General features: G+C 36.0%; 2 protein-coding genes across 2 annotated transcripts; one reads left to right on the forward strand and one right to left on the reverse strand.

Moving 5' to 3' along the window:
- The first annotated feature begins 5,781 nt into the window (after positions 1–5,781).
- On the forward strand, positions 5,782–10,665 carry LOC120265599 (protein AGENET DOMAIN (AGD)-CONTAINING P1-like). The gene is made up of 4 exons (XM_039273545.1): positions 5,782–6,303; positions 7,230–7,631; positions 8,557–8,976; positions 10,214–10,665. Exons 1-4 carry the CDS (start codon positions 5,866–5,868, stop codon positions 10,226–10,228), a joined length of 1,275 nt encoding a protein of 424 aa, XP_039129479.1. The 5' UTR covers positions 5,782–5,865; the 3' UTR covers positions 10,229–10,665.
- LOC120265600 lies at positions 10,514–11,240 on the reverse strand. Its single transcript, XM_039273546.1, has one exon. It carries the CDS (start codon positions 11,176–11,178, stop codon positions 10,738–10,740), a length of 441 nt encoding a protein of 146 aa, XP_039129480.1. The 5' UTR covers positions 11,179–11,240; the 3' UTR covers positions 10,514–10,737.
- Between the last annotated feature and the right edge of the window lie 420 nt (positions 11,241–11,660).

Genomic DNA, 11,660 nt, shown 5'->3' on the forward strand with positions numbered 1-11,660 from the left:
AATAAAAATTCTCAGTTGGTGATAATGTTTTAAAAACCGGATATGACTTTATTAAAAAACCGGATCAGACAGGCCCTATTCAACCGGTTCAATCAGAAACCGGCCGATAAATCGGTCTAGTTAGTCACACCAAACAAGAAGTCACCGAACCGGATTGTTGGTTTATTTTATTTTATATATCATTTATGTTATTGTGTATACTTATATTTTATTTTGTTTTGTTGTATAGTATATACTTGTATTTTATTTTAATCCTCATTTTTTTATTGTTGTTTTTGTTGTTGTTGTTGCATATTTATATTTTATTTTTTATTTTTGAATATTTGTTGTATGGTTGTATCCTTATATATTTGTACTTTAAAAAATTTTAATTTTATGTAAAGTTGACACCTTCTGACCTTGTAAAGGTAATATAATTTTGAAATATGTAATTTTGTATTTTTTTAAAAAAAAATCCTTATTTTTATTTTTTTTACTTATTTTTAATTTTTAAATTTTAAAAATTTTATTTATTTTGAAAAATATTAAATCCGGTTGCACTGGTCAATCCAACCGGGGTCCAACCGGTTAGACCGCCCGGTGGTACCTCATGAATATTCTTCAACAACAATGGCTACCCAATTCTAATTATGACTAAGTCTTAAACATAAACGAGTGAAACAATATAAGGTATTACCTAGTGGATATAGGGTACATAGAGAGAGAGAGGCAGTTAGAGGAAGTGGGAGAGAGGGGGCTGGGGGGTATGGTGCATGGGATAGATAAAAAGCATATAGATTAGAGTAGTTTTTGTTGTAAGAGATAAGAATATTTCAAAAGGATTTAGTTAAATATTGGCTTAGTTCCTCCATTATTTATGTAATCCTATTATCACTCTAACAGATTTGAGAACATGGGTTTTAAGATTTCAAACTACTAACGGAGAGATTTTATATAAGAGATCTCAAAATAAGAGATAAGATAAGAAAAGCTCTCTCTCCTTTTTTACCTTTTCACCCTTTCTTCTTATGCTGGGTTAATCTTCTCTCTTTATCTGTTGTTCCTGATCCTATTTTTTATATAGAAGAGCTTGTTGAATCCTGGAGGATACGTCGTATTAATTTTTGGTTGGTGTCGGCGAATTATCCTTGAGGACAGTGCTATCACGCCTCAAGTTATATTAGTTTTCACCTATTTCACGCATCAATATTTCTAACAGTTTTTTGGACAACGAGGACTCGTTTTGTTTGCCCTTCAGTGAGATGCGAAGATCAATGATTTTTCTTCGTCCCCGAGCGGCGCGTCCAGCTCTCTGTGTAATAATGAAGAAGGATGAAATGCGGGTTCAAGGGTGGTTCTCTTTCCCCGGCCGCCTCACATGAAGAGTTCAACTCATCATACCGGCTTTATTCTGCAAGGCTTTGAAGATGGATGCCAGTTCAGCCATCCTCACCGCGCATGCAAGCGCTGAGGCGGAGCAGAACTTGGGTCACATATCTCCAGCAATACTACTGAGAGGTGTCTCGAATGGAGGTTCACAAGGGGGTACCTTATATTGTCGTCTCCTAGAAGCTCTAACTGTAATAAGTATCAAGGTTGCTAGGTAAATTCAACTATACTAGATATAAAGTTATATTTGTTTTTGTATAAAGTAGTCAGTCTTTACAAACTAATTTAATAAAATAGCTACTTACTGTCGACTTCTCCTGATTGTATGCTAATAGAAGACAATACCTTCTTTTTTTGGCTTGCATCAATTTTCTTTTGTAGTTCACCTTTACAACATTTTCATGCTAAACATTTCAACATCCCTTAAATAGCTTTTTCATATGTTATGGTGTGCAAAAATACAACACATGACACAATGATCTTAGCTTTAGTTTTAAAGGAAAAATCACCATAGTTAATTGTTGATTTTGAATAAAGTAGTCAATCTTCATGAACTAATTTGATCACAGTCTCCCAAAATTTATCTAGTAAGAGAAAACGTACTCATGGTTTATCATTATATTTTAGGAGTATTCAATTACCAGGATGGTCAATGAAATGCATAAAACAGTCAGTCTCTTAACAATGCTATTAAAATGACTAGAAACATTATCACACGATCAATAGGACCATCTCCAACATCTTCTTTATCATCTATTTGTTTAGGGCTTTTATTCAAGATGCACCCCCATAAAAGCAACAATCATGTTGTCAAATGCCAAAAAGTTGACATACAACATTGCAATCCAAAAAAAGTCAATAACATAACTCTTTGTTCGGATATATTAAAATCAAATGTATGAAACAAACGGTCTAATTATTATTATTTTTTGGTTAAAAGAATTGTTAAGTTGATTTTATCAAAGAAAACATAGGAAAAAAGTACAATGAACAGAGAAATAACTACTAGGTAGGATACAAACAAAAACAAACAACTGTATTTTGATAAATAGCTGTGTTGGCATTAATCGCAATCTGCCGGTCGAAATAATGTTCAAGATTCATCACGGCTTTATGGGAAGCTTCTAATGCTTGAAGAAATTTGCGGACCAATGATTCACGCTTTTGCAATTGTTGGAATTGGTCTAGCGTCATAGAATCATTTGGCTCATCTACTTCAAACATTTCATCATCATTTTTATTATCATTCGGATCATATGTGCTACTCATATCATGATCATCCTCCTCAGAATTTTGGCGAGGAGCATGGAGGGCTATAGAGACCTTCTCAACTATTATTGCATGGGCATTATGAGAGCCAGCATTAGTCGGGTTCATAGTGGTCGAGTTGGAAGTCAATAAGATAGGGGAAGGAGATTTTGAATGGCTACTTTCCCTTATCTTTTGCTTTGTAAGGGGCGCAAGGAACGAGATTTCAAAAGGATAAGAAACCCTAGTATTAGGGTTATTTGGAGACTTGGGGTTGACACTACCAAGAGATCCATTAAAGGAATTTTTGGTTCATTGGATTAGAAGGAGAGACAAAAGGTTTAGACAAAAGGTTTAGAGTCGTTGGATTAGTGGGGTATATAGGATTAGATTTCTCAATAGGCAAATATTGGGGAATAATGGAAGGGGTCTTTTCAATTGTTTCCATAATAGAGTGTTAGGGCATGGTAAACGAAGCGACTTTCACTCCCTCATCCCCTCTTTTCTCCATGTGTTATATTATTAGCTGCATTGGGGGTCATGTTTTCTTTAAAGATCTCATCCGGCTGCCCACCTGCGCTCACGAGCAAAGCATGTGAGGGTGGCCCTCCAATTCCTTCGTGACCACGATCTCAGACTCACCGGCAACATCCACGACCCGCATTTGATTTTAGAGAGGTCCATCATTATATCCATCGCCCCCTGTGAGTTCGAGATCGAACCATCCTCTGCAACCTTGTTGGACCCAAATGACTCATGAGAAACCCTAGCCTCCAACATGCGCTGACCACCGAGGTTAGCCTGCAGAGTGGAGGGGGATCCCGTGTGAACATCCGGTTGATGATGGTTATATGAGTTTGTTCCATATCCAACAAGCCCACACAAAAGTAACAGAAAATTATGAGCTTCTTATAAAGAAAAACAACAAAGATGTGATGATTTTCATCTCTAACCCATAATCCCCTTTTGAAGGTTTGACCAAATCTATTTCATCACACACACGACCAAATTTTGAGCGAGCTAAGGAAGTAGTGTAATCATCCATCTTAAGCAATCATCCAGAATGAACAGTGATGGTTTCAAGGAATTTCCCATCCCATAAATCCACCGAGAGGTTGTGAAGTTTGATCCAAATGGCCTTTGTGGAAAACTTTGTAAAAGCTAGTTCAAAGAAAGGGTGCCATGGGGTTAACTACTAAATGATTCCGTTAGTGCCCAAGGACCATCGAACAATATCTTTTCCATGACTTTATAGGTATTACAATAAATTATGAGAAAGCTAATTGGAAGGTCGGGAATATAAACGACACCAAAATCGCTCCATTTGTCTTGAAGAATCATCTTTACTTGGTCAAAAGGGGGGATTTCCCGAAAAAATTTACCATACAAAGAATTTTGGAAGTCCATCTTAGCTCAAGAATTGGCATCAACATCCGTAAAACAGCATTTGTGGTGTTTTCCTTAAGCTTTGATGGAACATGACCATCAAGAAAGAGGGATGGATTTACCCATCAATGAACCACTGAGGCTATCTCTGCCCAGGAAGAGAAAGGGATCGGTTCCCCACTTACCATAGCAAGCAAAGGAGAAGGAGAACAAATGACAAGAGAAAAAGAGCAAGCGAGAACGAATGACAAGAGAAGAACTCCAATATTTTAAGTAACAATCTTGCAAGCTACCAAACTTTGGATGTGTTTCTCCTTTAGTACCTAGTCTACATCCAATCATGGTTAGTTAGTTTGTTAATAATACTTTTAAAATGACTAGAAACATTATCACCCCCTTTAATGCATATCTCTTATATCTTTTTTACCTTTCCCTTGATGTTTGAAATCTAATATTGGAACTTGGGTTTTTTTCTTCAAGATACACCTTCACAAAGTAGCAATCATGTTGTCAAATGCTAACAAGATGATAAACAACCTGTAAGTTAAAAAAAATACGACTCTTTACTCAAGTATATTAATATAAAATATATAAGCAACATAACTCATGATTTATGATTACATCTTAGGAGTATAGATTTATCAAGATGGTTAATGAAATGTATAAAGCAGTTAGTTTGCTAACAATGCTATTAAAATGGCTGAAAATATTATGACCATAATCAATGGCATCACCTTTAGCATCTTCTTTACCATCCCTTGGCCTTTAGTACCCAATCTTGCAACATGAGCTATTTTTTTTTAAAAATACTCTCATAAAATACCGATGAGATGATAAAGTCTTTTTTCTTTATTGTGTTTGTTGTTTGTCTTCCCACTCCTCGTGGTTATTTTTATTGAGCTTCGGCTCTTGTTATTTTTATGAAATTTTTTTATACTTATTTTTTTTATAATAAATATGATTTATATATATTTTTTAAAAGTCTGCAATTAAAAAAAAAATCAACAGCATAAGTGTTTTGCTTTGTTTTTTTTATTTTGTTAGGTTCTGATTTTTAAGTTGTCATAATATATTAAAAAAATCATAAATTATCTTGATTAATTCACAATTTTTTTTTCTAAATTGGATCACTTACTTTAAAAAAAATTATTTTTATTATTTAAAAAATACAGAATTATATCAGTTAATGCTTGCCAAATTTCATACTTACATTTGTTTTGGCATTTTACAAAAATAATTGTTTTAGCTCGACAAAAGCATTGGTTAAGTATTGAAATCTGGTTATTTTTTATAAAATAAATCATTAAAAATAACATAATACTATTAATTTGTGTATTAAATTGGTTCAAATTCAAACACTGTTAAAAATATAAGTTACTCTTTGAAAACCCAAATTAAAATAAGAAATGAATAAGGTTGCAAGTGAGGACTCTGATTTGAAAAACAACTATATATGATTTTTTTAAAAAAAGTGAATAAATTTTTAAGTTGTTTGGTTGGAACACCTTGGAAATTACACTTTAAGATATTTACTTATATAAACAAAACATATTATCAAAATTTTAAAGAATAACAATACTAAAAATTATTATTTTATAAATTAAAAAAAAAATAATTTTAAGATTAATTTTGAAGAATTTTTATGAAAATAAACTCTGTTGTCGTGATCCACCATCAATCAATGCACGAATCGTAAAGCATTACGTGTCGCGTATCGGAAGGGCAAGCGAGACTTTTAATGCAAACCTAACAAACACTCCCCTCCACTGCGACCTCTGAACACCACTTCCCATCATTTCCCGCCAAAAAAGGAAACCCTCGTCCTCACCAAACCCTAGCTCGTCGGAGACGAGGTCTCCGGCGATGGCGGTGCCGGCGCAGACGCCGTTCAAAACGGGAGATGAGGTGGAAGTCAGCAGCGACGAGGATGGCTTCCGTGGCGCGTGGTATGAGGCCTGCGTCGCTCGTTTCATGCCTAAGCTCTCTCGCTACACCATCGACTACAGTACTATCGTCGTCGACGCTCAGGACTGCCGTCCCCTCCGCGAGACCGTGCCTGCTTCCCACGTTCGGCCCAGGCCACCACGCCTCCGGTCCCCGCGAGGCCAGCGGTTGGCGATCCACCAGCCCGTCGATGCATACCACAACGATGGCTGGTGGACTGGTGTTCTCTCTGATATACAAGGGGACAAGTACACTGTCTGCTTTCCGATCACTCGAGAGACAATCGTGTTCCGTGCGCCGGAGGTCAGGGCTCATCTCGAGTGGATTAATGGCCGATGGGTCGTCCCAGATCCGAAGGTATTACTCTTTTTTTGGACTGATTTTCTTCACGATGAATTGGATTGGTACTTTTTGTTTGGATTATTTAATGGTTGAAACTTCTTGTTGAGATTTTTCTTTTTAGTGTGATTTAGTCTGAGATTATGCCCCCCTTTTAAGTTTATATATACGTGTCGTTGATGATCTTCATTTGCCTTGTTAGTAGAAGTACATTGCCCCGAGGTTTTTTATTTTTTAACTTGGTTGATATCTCCATAGGTTTTGACTATGTTTATTGGTAACTTTGCTGTGTTTCCTGTGCTGAATTCTGATTTATTTTTGTGATTCCATTTTGATATGGAATTTTGTCAGACATATGGAGCTTTGGTGTGAATTTGATAAACTGCCTGATGTTTCTTGATGGAACTTTCTTTTCTTCTCTAAAATTTTCGTTTTGGTTGGGGTTACATTGATTATAATGAGTTTAATTAGCTGTATTTGTGCTTCCCGTTCTATCTTTTACATTTATCTGTTTGCATCGGATCCTAGTTTTTAACATATGCCTGAGTTTGAAGTAAATTCTATTCATATGGATTTTAAGATTCAGTGTAATTTTTTTCCCAATTGCTTTACGCCTTTTGTCTCTATTTTGTTTAATGATTTAGGAATCATTTACCTGTTAGTACAGGTTTTGTATGGACTTCCACTGATATCTTGGTTGTCATTATGTTGCTTCTAAATTTGATTTGTTTTTTTATGAGCTTTTATTCCATGTCATGCTTTATTTTCAAATTTTACTGTTTTGGGTTTAGACAAATGATTTACCAGACTATTGATTTTGTTGAGATGTCCAAAAACTGAAGGTCTACTTGGTTTTTTATGCCTCAAATATATAGTTGGCTTGCGCTTCTTGCATATGCCATTGATCATGTGTTAATTTTGCATTGCCCTTTTTTCCTCTCCAGGGAACAACTGAAGCCATGTTTCCGGTTGGAACTCAAGTAGAAGTTGCTCGAATTGAACAAAATATACCTGTGGCTTGGTTCCCTGCGATCATTGTCAAGACAATCTGGAATAGTTATTTTCAGCTAGAATATTATGCTAAAGAACTGCAGAGAGAGATTGTTGGTTCTCAGCACATCAGGCCTCCACCTCCCCAAACATTGGACATTAAAGATTTTTGCAAATTTGATGAGGTTGAAGCTTTTTATTGCAATGGCTGGTGGTCAGGGGTGATATCTCTGATTGGTGATGGACCTGTTTATCATGTCAAGTCCAAGCACTGGGTAGAGGATATAAAATTTAGTCGTACAGAATTGAGGCTTCGCTATGATTGGGTTGATGGGCGATGGTTACGACTGACAAGGGTAAGAAATCCCTCAATCACATGAAATCTTATAGTTTCATTGTAGCCTTCTCATCTTTTTTAAATGCTCATGGCTTGGCTTTGTAATTAAAGATCTCTGTTTTTCTTTTTTTGGTGCAGTCATATGCGACTGCAGCCTTTTGAGAGTCACAAGGACTTGTTATTTTTATGTAAATTTTGTTACTATTTTTTGCTTTGGTATCAAATATTCCGCCTGAAGATTTTGTGCCTGCCACTTTTGGATCATTTAGGATGATGTCGGTTAGATGTTAAAGACTCGCAAAAGCAATGAAGTAATTGTAAAATATTGAATCATTATTTCTTATTTCTATAATTCTTTATGTTTCTCAGGGGAGTTTACAATTATATTTGGAAGTTTATCCTTGCATTATCAGCCCCTTTTAATTGATAATGAGCTTATCATTATGTGAATGTTCATAACTTAGTAAAATCCCCAGTGGTCTAGCAGCCACGTGTCCTTCGTGGACTGATATAATATGGTACTTCAAATGTTGTCATCCATAATTGATTACTTGATTAGTTTCTTTTTTTTTCTTTATCTTGGTATGCACTCGAGAATATTAACTTGGGATTAAACCTATGAATGCTGCGCAATTTACTAGATATATGTGGGAATCAAGATAAAGCCCATTTGGTAGTTTCCTAGAAAAAGCATCAGGGTGATGCTTCTAATTTCTGCAGTACATTGTAAAGGACATAATGTAATTTCCTACCAGGCTCTTCTAGAAGAAACCAATATGTAAGCTTTGGAGTTCATTGAGTTTTCTGAGGCTACCACATTTGTCCGTTCATGGACTCTACAATATCTATGGCTACACTGATTGATCCACAACTTAATGTGGATGGCTTTATGTTATAACTCTTTGGCTTTTCTTATTATTTCCCTCTGTTACCCTCTATTACAGAGAATGAAAACCACGGAGCTTAGAGAAGGAATGTTGGCGGAGGTCAGCAGTGATGATGAAGGTTTCCGTGGGGCGTGGTTTACTGCAACTATACTCGAATTGATAGGCAGGAACAAGTTCCTTGTGGAGTATAAAGACTTGAAAACAGATGACGAAACTGAGTTTTTGAAGGAAATTGTGGAATCTCTGCACATTAGACCCACTCCTCCAGAAACCCCGGTGCCTGAGAAGTTCAACTTGCTTGAAGAAGTTGATGCCTTCCATAATGATGGGTGGTGGGTAGGAGTTATTTCGAAGGTTCTTGGAGGTTCAAAGTACATGGTTTACTTCAGACCTTTTAAGGAGGAGCTGGAATTTGAGCAAAAGGAGCTGAGGCTTCACTATGACTGGATAGATGGAAGATGGCTAAGAGCTTCACAGGTATAGACTACTGCTAGCTGGTTGTCTTAGGCAGTTATTTTCATTTCATACTTTTGTATTACCTTTTAGTATTTGATGCCCTGAATAGGTAGTAGCGTGTATAAAGATTATCTCCTTTCTTTGCTTTATGGCAGTTGCTTGGTTGTATATATTTAATTACTTGAACATGAGCCTTCAATTGTTGGTATTCATTCGCTATTTCCTGTCTATGAAAGTTTCCAGAAAGAGAATGTCAGCTGAGACTGCTAGGAAAAAGGACTTAGTCAATGTCTACCACTGTCTGCCTTTCTAACTAATCAGTGCTTGGCTCTTGTCTATTGTCAACAACCAACATTTATCTTGCTACAGTAGTATCGTTCACACAATTATCAATGTTATGAGATCACAAACATGGTAGATCAACATAGTAATGGTACACCAAAGTCCATTGCAGAATCTGTATGTGTACAAAATAAAAATAGATTCACCAGGCTTAGCTTTATCTGCTTCACTATTTGCTTTAAGGATTTTCACCTTTCCTCTCCTGTGTTCGGGCTCTTGGCCTAAGATTGATCTCTTGATTGTGAAGGCTAAGTTTTGATCTTGGAGTTGGTTAGATAATATGTATTTGTCCCTCATTCTAGTGCTTCCTTGATTAGGTGATATATTGTATAGCTACCAGAGGCAATCCAAATGTGGCAATTGTCTCTTGAGTGTCACTTAAGACCCCTACCTAAAAAAGTGTGCTTAATGCTCCAAGTAAAGAATCTACTTGTTCTTATATTTTCCTTTCAATATGAATTTCTTATTGGGTTCTTAAATCAGTTGTAATTTCTATCTCATTTCTTTTTACCTGCTGTCAAAAGAAGCAACTTTTTACAGTTCTTTGCATCGTGGCAGTTTCAGAAGTTCTCTTATTAATTGCTCAAGCCGACTGATTATTGTCCAACTACACCATTTGTTTTTTGTACATGTTCTCTTAATATTCATATCACTACTTTGATACACATGGAAGCAAAAATTTAATGACATTTTTCCTGATGATTCCATTATTAATTAGCTGGATCTTGTTTGTTTTTTGCACAATTCTGTTTTCATTCTATGTTGTGATATTGTTGAGAAATGTTCTCATGCTGGCCATCAGACCATTGGGATAATTATGCAAAATTAACAATCTTGACAATATATTTTCCATTTGCCTAGCTTTTGCAAGTATGGTTGCACATTTCTTGTTGTTAATGAATTTCCATTTTGCCAGGCACTTGGATTGTAGATGTGGGACTTGCATGTGTTTGTGTTTGTGTATCTGGTCACAACAGGAGTTGTTTGGTCAATCGCAGTGATATTCACCAACCAAAGGGATGATAAAATGTAACAAGTTTCAACAGTGTGAGATCTGTAAACATTTTCCATCCGTTTTTGTATAACGGACCAGTGCATGACCATAAATGAACATGTTTGGTTGTAATTAATGATTAGAATTTCATCCAGTAGATCATACTAGCACCCTATTTTAATCCTTTGACTTTTAACCAAATTGAGATATATCTCTGGCTAATGGTTTCAAACTGATACACTAGTGTCATAGATCTTAACTTCCCAGGATGCAGGTTTTGAAAGCCAAAGACAGTGGAGAAACCAACAAAGTTCAACTTAGGAAAGCATGACATGTAACAAAGTATGAGATGAAATTCTACTGCTAATAGTACCGGAAGAACAAGTAATCAACCATGACGCCGACCAGATAGCAATGGCTTCATCATCTATTTTATGTCTAACCATTCAATTTTGCTCCTTCTTCAGGTCCTCCTCGAGCTCAAAGGCCACCCTCGGGAAAGTCCTAAACAGGCCAGCCGGGGTCTTGAATGTCATCTTTGGTGAGTCGTCGCCAGTGATCTCACTAATAGTGATCCAAATCAAGAGTTCCTTAGCCTTAACTCCAGTAAGGTTCTTGATCTTATTTTTCTCTACATAGGCAGTGATCTCAGTTGCATAAGATACCAGTTTTCCTATCTTTTCATAGTAGTGTTCTATCTTCTTCTTTTGTTTGAGCCACACAAAGCCAGTCTCTTCAACATAACCACACTCTATGATGTCCTTCAATGGCAGGAGCCCTCTTGGCAGGCCTACTTCTTGAAGCAGGAACTTGGACTTTACCTGGCATATCTCATCTCCTAGGTAAACCTCTGCCTTGGCTTTCAGCTCTTCTGTGATAATTGTCATATTTTTCTCTCTATCTATGTTTCTCTCACTAAAACAGAAGTCTTTAGATTTGCAAATGAGAGCATGCCAATGTGAACATTTATAGGAAGGGAGTTATTTCTTTGCCCCTTGGCTTAGATAGATTTGCTAGTATGCCCCTTAAATTGGAGAGGACAAAGGGTAGTTAGCTAGTCATGTGACTCTGCTGCCAATTAAAGCTTTAATTTAATGCTCATGTTCTGAAAGAAGTATCGAAAGGTGGAAATAAATAAACTTTATTAGATATTGGTAGTGTGTGGCACTCAGGAATAATCAAAGTTTTATAATGATCCCGATCAAAGTTTTACTCTCACCGTTTTTTTCTTGTCACATTTTGATTTTTTTTTAATTTCTTTTTATTCATTCATAAAGAAATTTTGTGTAACATTAAATAATATTTTTTCAAATTTATCTTTTAATTTGATATAATTGTATAATTTTCAATAAATCACAATCAATTAAGC

This window comes from Dioscorea cayenensis, chromosome 7 (genome assembly GCF_009730915.1).
Source record: "Dioscorea cayenensis subsp. rotundata cultivar TDr96_F1 chromosome 7, TDr96_F1_v2_PseudoChromosome.rev07_lg8_w22 25.fasta, whole genome shotgun sequence".
NCBI lineage: Eukaryota > Viridiplantae > Streptophyta > Magnoliopsida > Dioscoreales > Dioscoreaceae > Dioscorea > Dioscorea cayenensis.